The sequence below is a fragment of the Rhea pennata genome, chromosome 19 (genome assembly GCF_028389875.1).
Source record: "Rhea pennata isolate bPtePen1 chromosome 19, bPtePen1.pri, whole genome shotgun sequence".
Taxonomy (NCBI): domain Eukaryota; kingdom Metazoa; phylum Chordata; class Aves; order Rheiformes; family Rheidae; genus Rhea; species Rhea pennata.
Genome location: NC_084681.1, coordinates 131,428 through 153,445, shown reverse-complemented (window position 1 = coordinate 153,445; position 22,018 = coordinate 131,428). Strand labels below are relative to the sequence as shown.

At 38.6% G+C, this 22,018-nt stretch overlaps 2 protein-coding genes across 2 annotated transcripts in view; both read right to left on the bottom strand.

Annotated features, from left to right (window-relative positions):
* The window catches only part of FASN (fatty acid synthase), a 48,706-nt gene extending 48,415 nt beyond the window's left edge, over window positions 1-291 (bottom strand). Inside the window, exon 1 of the mRNA XM_062591403.1 lies at window positions 149-291. The gene's annotated coding sequence lies outside the window, so the exon portion shown is untranslated. The remainder of the gene's footprint in view (window positions 1-148) is intronic.
* A 3,554-nt stretch (window positions 292-3,845) lies between these two features.
* Window positions 3,846-22,018, bottom strand: part of CCDC57 (coiled-coil domain containing 57) — a 35,228-nt gene continuing 17,055 nt past the window's right edge. Inside the window, exons 7-12 of the mRNA XM_062592086.1 lie at window positions 20,494-20,722; window positions 18,827-18,927; window positions 15,687-15,915; window positions 14,829-14,986; window positions 12,995-13,130; window positions 3,846-4,072 (exon numbers count right to left, since the gene is read on the bottom strand). Of these exons, the coding sequence (XP_062448070.1) occupies window positions 3,846-4,072; window positions 12,995-13,130; window positions 14,829-14,986; window positions 15,687-15,915; window positions 18,827-18,927; window positions 20,494-20,722 (1,080 nt within the window). The remainder of the gene's footprint in view (window positions 4,073-12,994; window positions 13,131-14,828; window positions 14,987-15,686; window positions 15,916-18,826; window positions 18,928-20,493; window positions 20,723-22,018) is intronic.

Below are 22,018 nucleotides of genomic sequence, written 5' to 3'. Positions count from 1 at the left end.
CGCGCGGACCCCTCGCCCCGGCCGCCCCCCCCCCCGGCGCAGCCCGGTTGCGGCGGCAAGATGGAGCCTCCCCAGTGCGGGAGCCGGGACGCAGCAGCCTGCAGGCGCCGCACCCCCGCCCGCGCTGCGGTCGCAGCCCCGCTGGTACCTGCGCAGCCGCGGAAGGCTTGATGCCGGCAGAACCCTGGCGTCAGCTTCGCGCCGAGACCGGGCGGCCGCGGGGGGGTCTTTCCGTACGGACTCGGGCGCTGCAACGGCCAAGGCTGGGCTGTGGACTGTACACCAGCCACCACTCCGCGCTCTCCTCACTGCCTCCCTCTAGCTCCCACCGCTATTTAAGCAGCCGCCACCTCCGGCGGCCACGCCACATGGGCTGACGGTTTACTCCGTGGCGCAGTCCAATGAGAGCCGGGGCAGGGCCACCCGGAGCCGGCCCCAGGGTGATGCCAGCCCCCTGTCCGCCGGAGCCTCTCCGCGGGAGGAGGGGACGTGAACCCGCTCCTCAACCCGGGCCGGGCCAGGCGCGGCGTCCCGTGCCCCGCCCCCGAGCCGCAGGCTGTTAGAGGCCGGGCCCGGTGGGTGGCACCCGGTTTCGCTCGGGCCCGCGGCGGCGGCCGCTGGCCCCCTGCGGCCGCAGCCCCCCCCCCCCGGCCGCCCCCATGCCCCCTCCCCCAGTCGGGTGTGCACACCGTGGAACTACTCGAGCGCCAGTGCGGGCACTGTGGCCGCAGTGAGGCGTACGGAAACTGCGCGAGGGCCGGCAGCCGACAGAGGCCGGGCCGCACCGCGTCCACGCGGGCCGGCGGCGCACAAAGAAAGGGGCGCTCCCCCTGGACGCTCGGTCACAGGCCGGCCCCCAATCCCGAGGCGGGGCGTGTGGGCGGGGACGCCGCCCGGCCAATCGCGAGGCCCATGAGGGTGTTGCTAGGCGATAAGGCGATGTGGTGACTGCTGAGGGGCGGTCGCAGTGCCGCCGGCGAGCGAGCAGCGCCCGCGCGTCGCCGGAGGTCGTTCACCCCGGCGGAGTGCGGCCCCGGGGTTACCACAGGGCAGGCGGACACGCCGGCCAGGCATGCGTTGCCTCGGGCCCATCGCTCCGCCGTGACTAGCGGTAGACTGGCGGAGCGGGCGGGGAGCTGGGCCGCGGCAGAGGCCACCCCGCTCCCCGCGGCGCCTGCCTCGGGCTTTCTCACTCTTCACAAGTGGAAAAACTGACGCTTGTGTAAGGTACGGCGAAGGGCACCTTCTAGCCACTTTATCCGTATTGTGTACTACCTACATTAAAGCAAAATACTGAACAATAAATTTATACAAAACTTCATTTGAAGGACTTCTTTTTGGACGGAGTGATTGTCCCTCCTGCCGTTCAGCTGGCAGATTTGGGTCCACGTGCCAGGATGTGGGGAGCATGGGTATCCCATCTGCGTGAACAGCATGCTGTGGTCAGAGGTCCCATCTTGATTAGTGCTCCTCACTACTGCCAGAGGGGCACAAAAGCACCACTGGTTCAAAACACCACTCGATTATGACCTTCTGTGAGCAGAATTTTTGCCTTTATCCAGATATCCTCAATACTACATAGACAACCACCAAGACTGCACCTTTAATCTTTGCTTTACCTTTTGAGTGCTCTGTGAACAGGTGGAGGTGGAATTCTCTCTTTTTTTTATAGGCTTTCCTTTCTTTGTATAATTCAAAAGCATTCACAGTATCATCTCATCACTGTTTTCCTTCTTCTTCTTCTTCTTTTTTTTTTTTTTAAGAATCAATATCCAATTGGTTAAGTATTTTGTTCCTAAAATATGTGAATTTCCCCCCTACATTTAGTAAATACAAAACTAGCATAACCTCCCCATACAGGATTCAAGCAACACATTTATATAATTTATTATTATTATGCATGCTTTGTTAACTTTCAGCATGCTTACGCTATGTTCTGATAGTTACTGTAAAACAAAAGTACAATGATTGAACTCTTCGCCCCCCCTCCCCATCATGAGGAAAGAAGTGGAAACAACCAACAGCTGTCTTCTTCCCTTACCGACAGTTGCCTTAGGGAAACTGAATAAATTAAAATTGCCTGCCTGGCAAAAGGTTGGCATGACCAGGCATGCCAGCTGAAACACTAAAAAACAAAACCGCCACCACTACCCCCAGAAAGACCCAAACCCACAAAGGCATTTCTGAAGTCTGCAGCACAGCAGTTTATACCTATGATACAAGAAACAGAGTAGCATTTTTTCAAGATCAGATGTGGTATTACAAGATTATGGAACTGCTCCTTTTCTAATGAGTTGACACTGCTTTTAATGCAACAATCATAAATGCACAGAATCTCATTGCAATGAAATACTCAGCATCTCCACAGTTCAATAAAAACATGGAACCAGAAGTTTTTTTTTTAAAAAGCTGTTTTACAGGATAACCTGCAATTAATATCAACTTTGGAATTTATACATTGTGCTCTAGAAATATGCAATGAGAGCTGTAATTGTGGTGTGATCTCAGCCAAAATTCCTGTGCTTGTTAGAAAACACTATGTTTTGAGCTGCAGAAAGAGCTCATTCAGGGCCTGGTTCAAGGGAATGCATCATGTTGTTCTGGCTCATGAACAATGTCAAATGTTGAATCAAATGACAGGACTTTCAAGTAATAAAATGATTTAGAAAGAAGCCCACAAGATCTCTCAGGCCTCTTATTGGCTTAATAACATCCCAATGGAATTTAATTGCAGATTTAAGCATCTGATTATATTCCCATAACATCTTTATACTAAAGTAAAACATTTTCAACAGGAAATAGAAAAAAAAATTCAAATTGTTCTCAAAATGATTACTACCATATTATCAGATGCTACAGGGACCAGCTGTCTGCAAATACTACCAGAGAAGGAACTTTAAAAAGACAAGTGCTACAGAAAAAAAGTGCTGGTAGGTGAGTGGCTCCATTCCTTCTTTAATCCTGTTTATATTTTATATTTGCTTTCAACTGTAACAGAGAACTAAAGTTCACTTCAGTGATACAACTTGTAGTAAAGTTCAATAACAAAGTATCTCAAGACAGCTCATTGTTGCTGGAACTTTTGACACAAGTACACTGATAACTTGTTTAAATGTCCTGGTGTGGTTCATAACTACACAGGTATCCCTCATTCCACCGCAACTCACTCAGGATTTCTTTTAGCTTCATCTGTTTTAAGACTTATTTCTTACAGTACTTCTGAAAGATTCTAAGTGAACATGTTCTTCACTGCTTCAAACTTTGTATAAGCTCTTGTTAAAGAAAAACAGTATTACTGGTGTGATGACAGAATTTTGATTTTATATTCTTTCATACTCTCTCAACAGGTGGAAACTACTATAGAAGATGAGAAACAATACAAATTCACGTGTAATCTTTTCAGTCCTCTTTCTTTCAAGTGGAAAGATAGCTGCACAGGTTAATTATAAGAAAACCAGGAAGTTGATGTATCCCCCTTATAAGCTAAAAACACATTTACAGTTTCTCAACAAAATATTTGCTAAAGATCTGCTACCTTTGCCTAGAGGCAAAAGGATTTACTTATGTATCAACTGGGCATTTCTAAATCCATGATGCAATATTTAACATATATAATTAAAATAAATCAGTATTAACAGTGAGCATGATAATCTTATCATTTATGCAGATTAATCCTTTATTTTAGCTTGCAGCATGAAACAGGGTATTTGTTCTCTCTTTTGGTCTCAAATATCCCAACTTTACATATAAAAATGAACACCAAAGCCAATATTTAAATCTGATTCATGGGTTTAAAAATAGATAAATAGCAAGTGTGGACATGAAATTTGCTGCCAACAAAGAAATCAATCTTTAATGTTGTAGTTACGGATTTTTGGCGCGTTGGAAGAGATTTTTGGCTTTATGAGATGAGCACAAGACAAATTCCTGGATTTTAACTTCTGCTGAACTTCCAGCCTGGTTCCTGTGACAGTCAAATGTGTAGCTGGCATTTCAGCTTTATCCTTGGCTTTGATATTTTGCTGAGATTCTTCAGGTATCTCAGTCGTACGTGTAACTTCAAAGTCCACTCCTCGAAAAAAAGAAATAAAATTACTTTGTAGTTATGCTCACATTTAATCATAAGACTGGATAGTTAAGGAAAATCAGTTTACTCTTGTCCTCTAACTATACTGCCTTCATAGTGCCATATTATCAAAGTCTTATATTGGGCAACTGAACCTTTCTGCAATAGTAAACACAGGGGGCATAGAACTGTCCACTAAGGCCTGCCAAGCCGATATAAAAATACAACAGCATCTCCTGATCAAGCCTTGCTTCATCTGTACCTCTTCATCCTCAGTTAGCATCAGATTGCTTAATAGAAGAGGAAAGACAACAGGAAGGAAGGTCTGGAAGGTCTGTATGACTGTTCAGTTCAAGCACTATTATCTACTCAGCTATTTTTAACACCACATTTTACAAGTTCACTCCTCTCTGCTTTCTGAGAGAACGTCTATATCAATCAAAGCAATACCATCACTGGATAACATGACATAGTTAGACTTGCTTATTCCCATATTGTGAAATGGTGATAAATCAGTCATTAGTTGGCTGCAACAGTGAGATCTTATGTTTCAAAAAATCACCAGCAGCCGTAAGAGCTGCAGCAAAGTGTTTTACGAAAAGCATGATCCAAAAGGCTCTAAGGTAGTTCTGTGGGCTTAATTGATGATTTCTGCCAGAAGAACATCTTGCTCCCAAGAAGGTACCAGCAGTGAACTTCCAAAGCTGTTTCATTATCAGAATCCCTTTTTTCAGGGCATGGTACTTTAAAGAAGTTTTTTTATTTGCCAGGTTTAATAACTGAAAAACAATGAGAAAGCTTAAGGTGCCTGTCATGGAACACTTTGGGGCCTCTGTCTTGAACATATTCTATATAGCAACCCATCGACACCCAGTGAAAGTTATCTAGGATTTTTAATAGGAATGCCACATTCTCATTACACAAATAAAAGGATGTCTTGCTAGAGAAACTTTATAATTATGCTATTACATGAAAAAAGATTAATATCCAGACGCTTCACCCCTACTCATCTCCTGGAATGAAAGATACGGACTTGAGAAGACATGAAGACATGGAGGGAGGAGGATGGGACACCCTCTCCCCCCAAAATAAAACTCAACAGACCAACAGATGCAACTCCCCTAATCTCATAATTCTAAAAAAAGTCACATGTGAGACAATGGAGTACAGGAGAACACAGTTTTAATAAAGGAATGAGGTATAGAGGGAAGAAACTTAGGATGTCCTATTTTGTTCAATGTTGTCGTATTTTGTTGAGTTCTTCTTTTTCTTCATTCTCAACTCATTCTGACTACGCATGAAAGCTACATTACTACCATCATCACGTGTGGTTGTTTCATCTTTTTTTCAGAAGAAGGTGTACACAGTGGAATACTTTGTTATCTAAAATATTGATATGTACTAGGCGGAACTAACTGAAAAAGTAAGATCTTAGACTGGGAAGCAGGGAGATTGGTATTTATACTCACATGAGTTCACACTGCAGTGTCTCACATTATTCTCTGAAAACACTCTCTTCAACTAAATGAACTTTAGTCTCATCACAGGTTTCATTAGGTAAGGTAAGTGGAATTGGTCAATCAGTATTCATTGTAAGCTTTAAGTAATGTTTACAGGTGTTTGGCTCCAGCCACTTAATCCTTATTTTTCAAGGCACTCATATTTTAATCTCAGATTTTCTACAGGAATCCAAAGCAGACAGCAGAAGTAAGCATAATGTATTTGCAAAAATGTCCACTGCAGTATTCTAAACAAATTGGAATGTTTTGAGCATGAAAGGCTTTGGTCACAGGTACAATCCAACCACAGAGAAAGAGTTGCACAAATTGTCAAGAATAGGTTATTAGCAGGATAAGATAAATTCTCATAGTCAACAGAATGTGATAGAAATTCTGAAAAAAAGTTTTATGTGGAAGCTTAGCATCACTCACAAAGAAAATCAAAACCATTCTTAAATTATGGAATGAATGAATCAATTGATTCTATGATTCATAGAACTGAGGCTTTATAGGTCTATCCTAAACATGACACTGTGACTGTACACTTTTCAAAATCACTTTTACATTCAGGCTTAGTTTGAACCAGTTGTTCACCCATGAGTGTGAAATCTCTGCATTGGGTCAGCTTGATAGTGTTTGTTATTACAGGTGGTGAAGGCTCAGTGTAATCTTGTGTCACTTGTATACTATGGATATGAGATCGAGTTGTTCAGCTTGCCACCTAGTGGTTACCTACAGCTGTTGAAGATACGAAAGAAAATTAATGCTTGGGGCCATGGGAGACCTTTGTGTGTCTTTTCTGTCCAGGAAAAAGGACTTCAGTCATTACAATGCATTACCTAGACCCCTGCTACATTTGTCAGCTGATAAAGTAGAATTTCATGACAATATCAACATTTCAGAAAAATGCAGGAGGCTGTGTCTGAAATGACACGGATATAGCTTCAAAGATTATTTTGCTTGAACAGGAATGGTAGCAGAACAGACTCGCTCTCATTTTTGCTCCATTTAAGAGCACTGAGGTCAGGTCCATAAATAACACACAGGCAGTGGTGCTTATTGACAGCCTGTTTTGAAGGATTCCCTCGGTTTTGGGGGGCCTTTTGAATCTGATCAAGGAAATGACTTTCAGAAAAATGTGGGAGGTCCTAATCTTATAGATCTAAAGGCAAACAAACCAAGCACTAATATGCACTCATCATCTGAAATAATGTTATATTTGTTGCTTTTGACTGTAATTATAACTAATAAGGGCTATAAATTAGTTAGAGGTTTGGAACATCATCACAAGCAAACAAGCATCTTCTATAAATAATTTAAAGTTTCGGACTGTACTACTATAGAAATTTAAAACAATGAAACTGCAAACAGGCAGGCTAGTCCTATAGTATTATAATATTGTGCCACAGGAAAAGATAAAGAATCAACATGCAACATTAGAAATGCTATTTAAAACTGCAAAATTCTAAGAGAACACTGAATAAGGACTCTCACATGTCACTGCTTCTGCTTGGAATTGTTCACCTGTATGAAGGACCTCAAAAAAAAAAAAAAAAAAAAAAAAAGGGAAGAAGAAAAAGAATAAATAAAAGAAAAAAAAGTGCATCTAACTTGCAAGCTTTTTAACTCGCTTTCAAATCAACTTTGCTAATAAGAAAGAACTAATAAGACCATAGTTAAGAGTTTAAAGTGCTTTTGAAAATGTACCTAAGATTTTAGAGTACTGAAATGCTTAACTCATCTTCTATTTGACCTCTGCTGACTACAGTCAGACAGAGATTAACATACACAGATAGTTTTACTTCCCTGCAACTAAAGAGACAGAGGCAGACATGTTGTATGAGCAAAATGAAATTTCCGCAAACTGAAGCCTTAATTTCAAAAACTGGTCCCGAGCTATTTACTTAGGGCTACTTGCACTTCTGAAGGAACACCAACTCAAGCAGTTCCTATTCAGGAGGAGAACATAGAGGTGTAGACTATGTAACTAGGAGATTAGTTAATATTTGTAAAACACTTCAATGATGAAAAGTTTTATTTAACATGGAAGAGAAACCATCATTCCTCCTCAGACTGGAGCCAGAAAGAAGCAGATCTCTTTCTGTTTGTTAATGTTTTACCAGACTTTCTCTAGCCAGCTTTTTACCCACATGTATTGCTCTTAGAACTGTCAGTGATGTCAAAGCTGTTGAAATTCTGTCTAGTGTGGAAACATTTAAGATAACTTTTGATCCATTAAGTGCAGAATTTCAGACCATGGGGCTTAGCAAGTAACAGTAACAAAAAGAATTACAGTAAAAGAAACTCTTGTATCTAAGTTCAACCAGAAAAGTTACTTTGCTTCCCAACAGCTTGGTCTTTTTCTTCCTTAGCTTACAACATAATACCCAAAGGACCATAGTCCTGGGTAGCTGTGGGTGTGCAGTTTCTCAAAATGTGTGCTGGGACTATCCACTGCAATTGGAGCCCTACTCTGGCATGAATAATTGGAAATTTCATCTACTTCAAAAGCGTATTCAGACTCTGAAAGTGACCAGTTGGGACATTCTTAGTGCAGATATAGTTGCCTTATGCTCTTGTTCCCTCTGCACTGACCCTAGTCTCTGTTGACCAAAGGAGAGACAGCTGATCATGAACTTTTCACATGGTAACACAATGCATCAGTCACAGTATTGGCTTCACTCTAAAGGTGATCTTACAGCCAAATTTTAATAGGTGATGTTTGCTTTCTTGACTTTTTTCTTCAGAAAAATTAAGAGCAAGCAGAAAAACAACAGCAAGTAAAAACTTTATAAACTGACCTTGAAGAAAAATAAATTCCAGTTTTCTAAATGTTCTACAAACAAAAATTCCCTCCCTTTCCTCTAATATTCTGAAAACTGATAAAAGCTCTGTAACCCACAAGTGAATAGAGAAACCTTGCAGCCTATACAGAACCTAAGCACACTGTTGGATAACTATGTAATGTTTTCTGCAGAAAAGCACACAACTCCCCTGACAAGCATCTTTCTTTTGAGAATGGCCTAGCATTCAAAATGCATGTGTCATGGACCACCAGTCAAAGTCTCCCAGCTGCTCTCAACCTGCACAGGGTACAGAAAGGAAATACAGAAGCGTATTTGTTACCATTTAGTACAGTTTCTGTATGTAACTGATGTTTTCAAATTCAGCCTGGCTTGCACTTGTCTAACTCAGTTGTAGGATCTTTTCCTTTCAATAATATAATACCACGAAAAACAGCTGTGCAAGGAACCTGTATTTCTAAACCTTTTACTTCTACTTATCTACAAAATTAACACAAAATTTATTTTAATCCATCTCATTCCTACAGTACAAACTCCATACCAGTAGGCAGAGTAAGGAGAGAGAAAAATAGAATATTTCTTAGTCCTCTGACTTGATGGAAAGCTTCCAGAAATTTGGAATTTGATAGTGAGACGAACAAAGCATATAACAGTCCATTTCAGTGATTCAGTGTTAACTTCTAAGTCAAAAAAACTCCCCCAAACACACTGTCACCATGAATCATGTCATATGCTGGAAATACAGCAAATAGTAGAGCTTATTTGAAGTGCCAACCATTTTATGTCCCAACTGGCTGTATTGTACATGAAAAAGCACTGAATGAAGCTGTTTAACAGGTTCAGAAAATAATTCTTATGTTACATCTTCTTTCACCAGAAATGCCATAAAACATTGTTACTGGTGTAAAAGATTTGCATAGTGTTGAACTTACAAAAGAAATGCTTGAATAAGCAATCTAACTTGCTTGCTGTTGTTCCACATTGTTTGTTCCTGAGCTTTCAACTCTGTGTGCACCACTGCTGTTTCAAAGCCCAGCAGCCAGTCATGCAGTCTTAACCACAGTTCTCTCCACTATGTGTTTAATGAATATATTAAATTCAAATGAGCAGCTTTAAACAAGAAAGAGTGAATTAATTTTCTATAGCACAGATATTTTAAAAAATCCAGATTTCTGCTAAAATCAGAAGTAGAATTCCTTGAAAATTTTATATACTCTGCTCTGAAAACATGGCCATAGACTTGCAGAAAACGAAGATTTTGATTTTATAACATTGTTTTCAAAAATTTAGAAAATTAACTGACAATCTAGCAGAATTAAGGATATAATTTGGATGGTTTCCTGGAGGAGAGAGCCAAGCAACATGAAAGAATTTCAAAAAATTCTATTCCTGCGATGCAGTATTTCAGGGCCTGCACATAATGAGTAAGAAACTCCTTTCTTAAGTGTTTTTTAGGGTGAAACTGGATGCACAGAACAAATTAAGGATGCATTCAGGAAAATGTCATCGCTTAATGTTGTTTCACTTGTTTTATGTCATCAGTAACCTCTTTTTTTGCTACTCTCTGGACCCCCAAAAGTCTCACAGTAAGTTTTGCAACTGTGTCTGGAAATTTCTAGACATTAAGAAACTGATGTCCTTGTAAGGCTGCCAGTGGTATTGCATCATACACACAGCAGCATGAGACTGCATGGCATTATCAGCAATGTTTCAAAGACTCCTTTTGCTTAAACTGTCAATATAGGCCTGACCTGAAATACTCTTCCTATTTCAGTCCCAGCCCCACAAAAAAAGCACATGAATCATGACAAGTAGATCAGTACTACTTCCATTCCTGTCCTGAAAGTCTGTCAATGCATATTAGCATGTCCCTGCAATACAATGCCACTGTGAATAATTACACTTATAACCCATTTTTTCATTTTGAAAGCCCATTTAGATACCAATTATTTTTGTGTGCCACTGAAAAGGGTTCATTGCACCTATACACTGATTTAAAAATGGAAGCATGGTAACATAGATTGGAAGGACCCTCTAGAGATCTGTAGTTCAACCTCTTCCTCAGAGCAGAACTAACTTCAAAGTTGTATTAGATGGCCCAGGTCTTTGCCTAGTCAAGTTCTGAGTTATCTCCAAGGATGAAGATTCCACAGACCCTCTGAGCAAAATGTCACAGTGCTTATTCCTCTCTAGTAAGAGCAATCAGATGATCCCTTGCCTTCTCTTCTCCATGCTGAAAAACCCACCCCTCTCAGTCTCATCCCATACATCAGGTGTTCCAGCCCCCTACTCAACTTAGTGACTCTCCATTGGATTCACTCCAGTTTGCCAATCTCTCTCATACCAGAGGGTCCAAAACTGGACACAGTATTCCAGATGCAGCTTCAGAAGTGCCAGATAGAGGGGAATAATCACTTTCCTTAACTAGCTGGCTACATTCTTGCTCATGCAGGCCAGTATGCAGTTGGCCTTTATCACTACACAGGAGTATCTCTGTAATGGTAACGGGCCACTACAAATAGAAAGCTAACTTCAGAAGTCTAAATATCTGCCATATTACTCCACAGCTATCACCAGATCTCAGAAATAATAGTGGTAACAATAAAACCAAAACCTAAACAGTCCCTCTCAAGTCTCATTCTAAGAAACAATTTATTGACACTCAGCCTTCCCAATCTAAAACAACAAATAAAAAACCCACCTTAACTTGGAATATTCTGGAGAAATATTTGTCTGCGAATTTATAAAGACCTTCAATATAGAAGAGTCTATGACACTCCTGGGTATGCAGTCTAATATTAGCCATTCTTACAGTTTTTCCATTATTACAAGTTAAGGCCATTACTTTGTGTCCTATCCATAGCAGATGTAAGAACAGTTTTCCAAAGTTTTGCTGATGAAGGATTACTTCATGAACAGAGTAACAGTTTGGGAAAAACATAACACTCATCTGCAATACAGTGCTCAACATAATGGCTACCATTAGAAAGTTCATTTACAGTTTGCATGTGAAGAAGCTAAACTTTGGAACTACCAGTGTATTTCATTACTCTTTGCAGCACATTCTGCTTCTCTATGCCCTAAGTAATCATTTTTTCAATCATTTTTAAAATCATGATTTCTGGACTTCTTCTCATTCTTTTTCTCTCCTGTTCGCCCACATTGTTGAAATGTAGCACCCCAAAATGGGACTTCCAGCAGAGGTCTCACTAGAAGTAGGCAGGATTGGGAAGATTACTGCCCTTGCCTTAGAAACAATACTCCTGCTAAAAGTTCCAAGTACTTGTGTTTTTTCTGCAACCATGTAACACTGATTAATGTTCGATCTGTGACCTCAGTTTTACCCTCTCCTCTCATCCCAACTCTGACACCATCTTACCATCTGGCATGTAATGCTGGGATTCTGCCTCACATATTAGATTTTTTTTTCTTTTATTTTGGTTTTTTAGTGTCCCAACTTGTTTCACTGGATTATGAAAAATTAGTAAAGAAAAAGCTCTAGCTCACTGGGTGCACACGACATATACCACATCATACCCATGATCTCACTTTTGGCCTTTAGGCCTTAGTACATTGAGTAATAATGTGGCTATAAAACTGCCACAAACCTTAAGCAAAGGTACATGTCAAATTAATTTTGCTTAAGCAAAGACTTGTCAAATTATGATTTGATCTACAGGCACATGGCAGCACATGAACTATTCAGTTCTCAGAGAAACACCTGAATATCTATTCCCAAATAAAATTTGGGCTTTATCCAGATAGAAGAGTATTTGCATTTTCCAAAATTCTTTTAGTAAAAGGTGAGAGTATTTAAAACAATAGCATTAACATCAGAGAGCTATGTTGGCATTTCTCTTAATTGTTGGATATTTCCAGCAAGAGTAAAAGTAACTAAAATAGTTTATTAGGATCTTCAGATGGTGATTGCAGGACTATAATATCAGTAGCATTCATATCAAAAATTAGAGGAAGAGGGCAGAACTCACTACTTGCATTCTTCTAGAAGAGTCAAATACTATGATTACTTTGCAAAGCATGCTTACCTTGGCCAGTGTTGTTTTGAGGACTGAGAATAGAAGGACTTGATCCCATTTCTAAAGTGTGCCAAATACCTTGGCAGGAACGATGTGTTCTAGATGAAGAAAGACAGACCTGCTGGGCTTGACTAGGACTCTCTCCGAGTGGCTGACTTGCAATGAGCTCTGAGGATGTACATGCCTTTTGTTGCACTGCTTCACAATTTTCAGCGGAGGTATCCAGCCGAACCTGTGAAATTCAAACATAATCTTACAAGGATACATACTCTTCATATCAACGATATCTGGTAATTGGTTAAACTTAATAGTGGGATCCTAGCCTTAAAAGAGACAGAAAGTTTCAGCACCTTAGAGACGAGCAGAAGCAGAAAGATGTTACCTTTAATTTTGAAAGGTTGTACAAGAAGATGAATGATAATATGGTAAAAGTGATTGAGATACCCTAATTTAAGTGTTAAGTAGCATAAAGCTCTACTACAGATAATAATTTGTACATGAACAATGACTAACTTAATATATTTATATATTCTTTTTTGAAGCTTTCTCGAAAATGACTTTTGAGCAACTGCAACAGATGCATCCAACTGAGGGCAAGTTTGATAATAAAACTGCACTGTAGCTCCAGGGATGGTAATTCTATTTCTTCCCTACAGCTGCTTGGAGCTTCTTCTTCATTTAAGCTACAGTAGGCATTTAGAGAAGAGAGCCTTGAGAGATGTGTGTTTGCGTTGCATACTGATGCTCCTTACACGAAATGTTATATTAACACAGATAACCCACAGCCTCTAAAAATACTACATTTATAGCTTAGCATGCTGCTACACTGCTAGATTTAAAATAATCTATTATAAATAATACTAAATAAAATCATGTTATATTTGGATCAATATGGTCCAACCTTCCCTCCCAATATTTTCGTAATAAATCTGTTCACAATCTCCATTTCTTATTGCTGTTATTATCATTGTGTTCGTTGCTCAACTTTATATTCACAGGGATGCTCTTCCCTTTCATTTTTTCCCATGATCAAGTTACAGAAGAAAACCCACAGAGAAGTACTTAAAAAAAAGATTTTTCAAAAAAAAATCACATTACCCCCAAAAGTTTTATAACCTTCAACATGTAGCAATTAAAGTGAGATCTGATAAAAGGTTAAATGCTTCAGCCCTGTCACAGAAGAATAAAATAAACATCAAAAAAGTCTTTAGCTTTTTAGCATCAGCAGCAGGTCAAAGGAGATGATTATTCCTCTCTACTCAGTGCTGATGTGATCACATTTGAAGCATTGTGTCCAATTATAAGCTCCCTGGTACAAGAAAGACATTGACATACTGGAATGAGTCCAGTAGAAAGTCACGGAGATGATTAAAGGATTGGAGCATCTGACACATGAGGAGAGGCTGAGGAAGCTACAACTGTTTAGCCTCAAGAAAAGGAAGCTCAAGGGGGACTGCAAGGGAGGTAGGGGTGCAGTAAAAGAAGACTGAGACAGACTCCTCTCAGTTGTATCCCATGGAAGAACAAGAGGCAATGGTTAGAAATGAAAACACAGAAAGTTCCACTTAAACATAAGGAAAAAACCACTTCTTTACCGTGAGGGTGATCAAACACTGGAACAGGTCACCCAGAGAGGTTCCCAGAGGAAGTATTTCCCCAAGTGAACTTGGTTAATAATTCTACTGCAGTTGTATGCCTCAGAGCACCAACCTCGCCCTTTCTGAAAGAACATTGTTTACTGCCCTCAAAACTAAAACGACAATCAGCTACTCTGACTCAATCATCACAGGAACAAATCTGCTGATCAATTAAGTAAAGTACATAGTGAAATCCTGACTTCACTGAAGTCACTGGGAGGTCTGCCACTAACTTTTGCAGGAGTCAAGATTTACGCATTTTTGTCTCTAATGAAAACTGCAATTTAACTATTAATATTGTATTTTAATTATAAAAGATGAGAGACAGGTTAGTTACACATTCTATCTTCATATATGTAAACATGCTATTGCAATAATTTGTATGAGTGCTTTAAAATCCCACCAATGTGACTATTTGGAAATATGCTCACTGAGTAATCATTTTCAAGTTTATCTTAGAACATATCGTAAATACCTTCAAATGGTCTTATCCTACTCATTTAAAACTAAGCTTTTTGAAACTTACACTTGTAATTCAGCATTTCTGCAGAGTAAATAATGCATTTCTGTGGCATTAACACAAATGTTTCTGATTTTCTGGGGTGAAAACCATGTTAAAAAAGTTAGTTGTCAAGTTCTAAAGATAACCCCTCAAGTATAAATCTTCCAAGGAACCAAAGGAGCATTTTTATCAGGCTTAGCTCAAAATGCCTAAATGCAAAGAGTTTTAAGGGAAGTTATATACTTGGAAATAGAATTGCCTTAGCAGCTCATTATCACTAAATTTCAGAAGAGTACGTCATTACCTGTGTTGCAAGCTTGTACTGTAGATGCTCTAAAGCTGAAAGCTGACACTGTGCTCTTTTGACAAAATCTCTTGGAAGAAGACTACCAGCAGCTACACAAACTGTGCAGCACTTAGAGCTAACAGGATGCCCAAGCCCTATAAAAGATGAAAAAATATTGAGGAAAGCATTCTCTCTTGTTATTCTATTGTCACTATTGCATTCCCTGCAGGTGTTTATAGCAGGTATAAATGAATCACAGAACACAGCAACTTCTTATTGCAGATGAATTCAACACCACGTGAGAACCTAGAAACACCTCTTCCTGCTGTTTCTTTTTTTTTTTTTTTTTAATCTTTGCTTCACTGTCAGAGTGATTGTTACATGGAATTTACATGTCTACAGTGAAGTTTATTTACATTATATCTACTCTCAATTCAAGCTTACTTCATAACAAGCCTATTTGGCTTCCTTTCAAATTTTAATGAGAAATTATTTTTTATTCCAAAAGATAAACTGCTTCTTTTCTGCCCTTAAAAGAGAAAAGTCTTAATTCAGCTTCTGTTTCCCACATGGAATCTAAGCACCAGGGAATCCTTCCTCAGAATGTTCATCCTCCCAAAATTACTGCCTACAGACTGTCCTTGTTCTGTTTTAGCACCTATCACAGAATAATTTTACTTGCAACAATTAGTACTGCATTCTCAAAGAAACTGTCCAGCTCAAGGATCTGCCAGGTCCAGTGTTTTATTTTCATATCAAAACTTAGCTCTCTCCAGCTCAAAAGATGAAGTGATTTCCAGATTTTAGTTTTATTCTAAATATGTGAGCTAGTATTCTCCTATAGAATAAGTTTACCTTCCTTTGATACCATTCCAAGTTCTGCTCTGAGCCTGTTTCCCATTTCAATTAATTGCTGCTTTTCTTGGCTCAAAATCAAGATTTTTCTTAGTGCTTCTTTCAGTTTATTCTGTATTCCTTGTAGACTGCAACCCACACCATATGGAAGACCATCACTGGGCCCTACATTAGGCAATTGTTGTCCATGATCTACCATCTTTTCTTGAAGAACTTTGTTTTCTGGCCCCTGAGAAAAACAGATAACATGTATAATGAATATTTTAAAAGCGTGGTTAGACGGTCTAGAGATTGGAACAAACATGCATTAGAAGCCTGTTGAGAAAAAGTAAATTTAGTCTGAAGCCCATTTTTTGAGGGTCCATTTTTGAGTTTCTTTGTTAGCTGCACAGAACAAATTAAACCATGGACCAAACTACTATCATGGCCTCAGAAGTTTCCACAAGTAAGTTCCATCTTGTTAACTGTAAATGTAATATGATACATGTAAGATAAAAACTATATAATTGTTCATTAGAGAGCAGTTAATCTTAAGATAAAACATGAGAAAAAGAGACTTCATAGCAGATGGCAGGCTACCACAAACTTTTTCTTTGTGCAAAATGTGTGTTCGTACACATGTGGAACAGGTATGACATACAGTAAAGTTAAAAGAAAAAAAGCTGCAACATAAAGATTCTAGAATTGGTTTTGTCTCTGCAGCCCTAGCAGAGCCCACTTGCACATATGCGTCATGATATAGTATTTACTCAAAAAAAACCCACACCCTTGTTTTAAGAGCTGCATGCAGGTCCCTTTCAGCCCCCTTACTACAGCGGAGACATTTTCAGAGTCATTTAAACACTCACCATTCACTGAACATATCTCCCTATAGACCACAAGTATGTAAACATTTCACACACATTGAAATAGTTTTGCAAAAGCCTTACAGATCTGTATTTGCACTTCTGTATGTAAAGTACTGCTACATAGTAATTGTACAATCTCAATCAACTTTCAGCTAAATCACTCTGAACACTGTGATTCAAGGAGTACATGTTGATTAAGGTGTCACTGGTGGGGTGGGAGAGGGGAGAGGAGAGAGGGAGGAAGCTTTACGGTATCATGCAACTCCCAAATACTCTTTTATTCCTTTTGGATAGTTCTACTATAAAAGAGGAGAACTATGACAGCATGCACAGAAAGCACACGGGTCCACAAACATCACGAGGGAGGAGGGTTGAGAAATAAGTGCAGGGTTATAATACATAAAAATATGAAGGGACCACAGAGAAAGAAAAAAAAAAGACCGCCGCCTACGTGTACATACAGCAACTTGTACCTAAGCAATCAATGTAAGAAGTGTGAACATTTAGATTCTAACCTCATCACACTGATGGTGAAATTAAAGCGCTGAGGCTCAACATTAGGAGAGGTCAGGGTCACGTCCAATTATGGCTGGCTGTCATGCTGTGTACCACCCCTCTTGTGCAAAAAGGCAGAAGCACACCACAGGGCTAGTGCAGGAGTACCCTTTCCCTTAACTTGTGTTTCTAGGGAGTTTTTCATAAAAGCAATCACAGAGGAATTTGTTTCAGGTGACAGCTTGCAGGTTGAAGAGTTAGAAGTGGAACTCAGAAATCTTTTTATCTTTAGACCCATGTCCAGTGTAGAACTCTACAATACAAAAGACAGGAAACATGGAAAAGACAGGCACTAAAAGAGATGGAGGAAATTCTCTTAAGAGAAGATATAAAAAGAATGGAAGACAAATACACATACAGGCAAAAGTCTGTATGCCCATTTTACCAGTTGTGTGTTAAACTTTCCTCTTTTCATTAAGCTACATTTTAAGCTAAGGCACCTACCATTTTGAGACTATAGCCCCAAAACCTCTGTCAAATTAAGTGGAAAAAGAAAACCATCACTGTGGCCCTCTGTACGGACTTCATGTCTGCTCCTCTGTGTTTAGTTACCATCACTGCTCAACAGATTCCAAACTCCCTGAGGTAGAAATATTTTTCCCTGAAATTTATTATAGCCTTAAGCTCACAATTAATGTGTAATTAGAAAGCATAAGCAGCACAGAGACAAGGTAGAAGAATGTTAAGAGGTAAGGACTTTTAAAATACAGTAAAGATTTCTGAAGACATGTTGTCTATTATTCAGAAGATGGACTTAAGATTATTTGCATCTGCCGATCTAAGAAGGCTCATTATATGCTACGGAAGAAATAAAGCACAATTGTGTGTAGGAGATAGGAAAATGCTAGCTCAACATCAATGAAGTTAGCACTGACTATAGTTTTAGTACTTTGTTCACTGCAAATTTAGGCCTGCACATTTAGATTTTCACTATATGCCTGTACACATATCGCGCAAGTAATATGATATTTCACACCAAAGCTGCATATCACTGCCTGAAAAATGTTGTTTCTCTTTACCAGCCCTGAACATTCAACTGCTGTTCAGCATCATAAAACGAAGGATTTGTCTCTGGCACACAGAATGTTCAGTTCCTGTCTCAGTGTCCCCAGGGCAAAGCTACTCTCTACTTTTCCTTTAAGGCTCCTTCTCACTTAAAAAAAAAAAAAAAAAAAAAAAGCAAAAAAGCAAATTCATCTTGGACAGTAGTAAAATATTGTAAAATCCTTTCTGCAACAGGAAAGAATAACTAGTACAAAAATCAGTTTTCTTCTAATTATTCTGAAAGCTACCAAAGAGGAGAGAGAAATCCATTTAATATATACTGGTACATTTGCTACCTGTAATTTCACAGCAGGAACAAACAAAACTCCTTATGTATTCAACAAAAATATACAATTTAGATTAAATGTTAGCTGTTTAGAATGGTACATGTTTTCACACAAGCTTCCCAGGGCTCCAAAGCTTTACTTAAATATTATTTCAGTTCTTAAAGCTATTACCTTTTAATGTAATCTCTTGTTATTTTTTATTATTAGTTACTATTTCCTTTTTCTTGAACTTAAAAGGTTAGCAGTGAGTCTTAACACTTAGAAAAAAAAATCACTGCTCTCATCTAACTTATTACTAACTGACTTTATAGGAGTATATGACTCTGTATTTTTAATATTTAAACAAAAGCAATATGATATTTATGTAATCACATACGTATCTTAAGTAGTTTAAACATCTTCATACCTTTTCTTTGTGTGCCTTTACTATGAAATCCAAGTTAGCTGAGCTCACTTTGACTTTGTTTAAAGTACTTCTAGTGGAAACTTGGTCTGTACATGATGAACCTAAAAGAAAAGAGTGTGAGTATGTACGTGCATGTGTGTACATATATATATATATATGTGTGAGTATACACATACAGTCCAGCCTTTCATAGAAAGAGCTGCATCAGAACTTAATCTCATTAATACATAGGCATATCATTGCAGTAGATACACTTCAAACAGAGCTGAAGAAACATGAAAAGCAGTACAACCTCACAAAATGCAAACATTCAGCTACAAAATGCAGAAGTGATCATGTAAGAAACATTAAAAAGTTCAACTCATGCATAAGGAGCACACAGACGAAAGTTTTAATTTCTTCCAATGCTGCATTATATAATCATTCTCAGGAAACTGGCAATACTCAGTATAACAAAAATAGTTAAGATAGAGTAGCTTTTCAACCACAGTTGAAAGAAGAACACCAATAAATTGAAGTCAATCCTGAAAAATTTTAAAGATCTAGTAAAAAATGGAAGACTGAATTTGAAAATTTTGGTGTACATAGGCAAGTCAGTGGAAAGAAAAAATCAGAAGTGTGTTTCCAAGCTACTCTCCCATTGCCTTAAATTTTGGACTTAATGTTATAATCTCTTTTAGTGATTGAGTATAATCTCCATATATTTTTAAAGGGATATCAGAAAGATTATTTTAATTGAATAAAGAATTAAGTCCTAGTGGAAATGAATAATCAATTTCTGGAAAGTTACATTTATCAGCTGACAAAAATTATTGGTTCTCTTGGAGAGTACTAAGCTCTCAGCGCCGAGTCTTTTACATATTATCTTCAAAATAGTTGCCTGTGATGAAGAACTATTTTGAAACGATTTTTTATTTAACAGAGTTTTTGCTTGAATTGGTTATCAATGTTTTGTTACTAACAAAAGAAGTAAAATAAGCTCATAGTTATTAAAAAGGTATCTACAGCCTTAATTAGCTAGTGATTTCACACTGCTGTGTAAGTGACAGTTCACAATAAATTCTGCAAACTAGTAAGACATAGATCTAGTTTCACTGCAAAATTTAAACAGAGAAGCCTAATGGACAGCAAAACACTTGGTACAACAAAATGCCTTTCACCAAACCCGTCTTGGTTTTCTGAAATATAAAAAAATGATTTACGGTAGCTCTGGAATATTTCAAGGCAATCAGAAGTTAAAGGTTTACATAAATGATTTATAGAGAGATGTATACTGCACCTGAATTCTACCTGAATTTAAATAACTGGTAAAAACGGTTAAAAAACAGGGTTATCTTTCTACAAAGATGAAAGATGTCCTTGAAAGAGTGATATCTTGCTTAGTTTATTATTAGTAGTACACCAAAACAGATTGCGGATGGTTATTCCATTACCAAGTTATTGTTGGTTTCTTTTTCCATTTTCTCCAGACTTCCCTTTCCTTACGAAGCATTCTAAGGATTTCTTATGAAGTATTTCTTATTGAGATATTTTTAATGTTCAGCTCTAAATGAATTTAGATGTCTAAGTCCAGTTCCCTAAAATGGGGGTGGGGAGGAGGGGCAAAAGCATCAAAGGTGCATGTAGCATTTATGTAACACCACCTTCATCCCATTCTACCTCATTACCAGGTGTGAGAGCTGAGTTTTCTGTAGTTATGCCAGCGTTATTCTGCTCTGCAAGCTGCTGGTTTTCTGTCAGAAGACAAGAGGGCAGCATCTGCTCATCAAGACTCTCCATTTCTTTCCTCATCTGTGCAATAGTAGCCCGAAGATTGTCATTCTGCTTCTGAAGTTTTTGTACTTCCAAGGTAGGAAAATCTTTGTTAAGAGAACTTTTATCATCATATAGAAATATCTATAAAATAAAATTACAGCACAATAAGAACAACCTTTATTGATGAGCAACAAAAATAGTATCTCCACAGCACAGGATCTTAACATTTTCAATCTATAAACAGGTTGTTGGAAAAGAGCCACAGAAAGTGAAGAAAAATCTGGTTATTCTGAGGATTTGCCTACGAAAAAAAAGTGCTATGCTGAGAGTTTGAGATGGGAAAGGACACAGAAAGGGAGGAAGAGGGACACGCAGGGCTATATGTCATCTCTGTTGTTGAGACATCTCCACTGTCTCTCCCTCTTACACCCCATCTCTTAAAAGAACTCAATTGCTCAACAGCAATCCCCTTTCTGACCTGCCAAATTCTTGCATCATTGGAGGACATTTGTCTGAAATTATAGAGGTTGGATATCTGTTGCTACACTGGAAAAAGGAAAGAGGGGTGTGGAATATATCTAAACAAAATCTAGAAAACCTCTAAGCATATTCTTACATAAAATAAGTAGCAACATCTTTCTTTAAGAAGCAGTTGTTTATGCATAATAAGATAATCTAACAGAGGACAAAATAAAAGGAACTTTTGTCAGGTACAATTAAAACTCTGCCTTCACAAAGACAACATCTGTAGTAGAAGCCTGACTTTTGGAATTTTACTGGTGAAAGTATGAATTGATGACCAGCTGTTGGTCCTAGATTTCCAAAATTTAAAAGTCTACCAAAAAAAACAGGTTGTCAAAGCTGCTTTAACTACTGTAGAAAGACTAATCTATATTCATAAAGTATGAGTAGCTTGCTTATACAGTAATACATTCCAGAACTGTTCTCCTTCAATAATTTTTGAAGGGGAATTGTTTGATATTTTCTCCATAGGATGCAAACAGCCTTGAAGACCATCTTAGAGATTTATTCTGGAAAGAAAGTTGTGTGTGAATAAGGTGATGCTCTAATCAGAACAAGAATGTGAAACGTTCTAGATCATAAATTTTGATCGCTGCTTTACCATAGGTTGCCTGCTCCAGCATCCGATTTCTGACAGTAGTCAGCAACATATGTTTAAGGAAAATACGATTAAAAGAACAATTACAGAATCACTTCCTCTCACATGTCTTTCTCAGCTTTCAAATTTGCAACTTTGGTGGAGAGGAAAGAAACAAACAAAAAACCACAATGTGACAACACCCCCCCACCCCAAAACCAACACTCAGGAATTGGTAAATGCATTTCCTGATTATTTGAAATTCCAATACAATTTTCAGATTTTTTTCCCGGTAGAATCCATGCATCATTGGGAAAAAAAAAAAAAAAAAAAAAAAA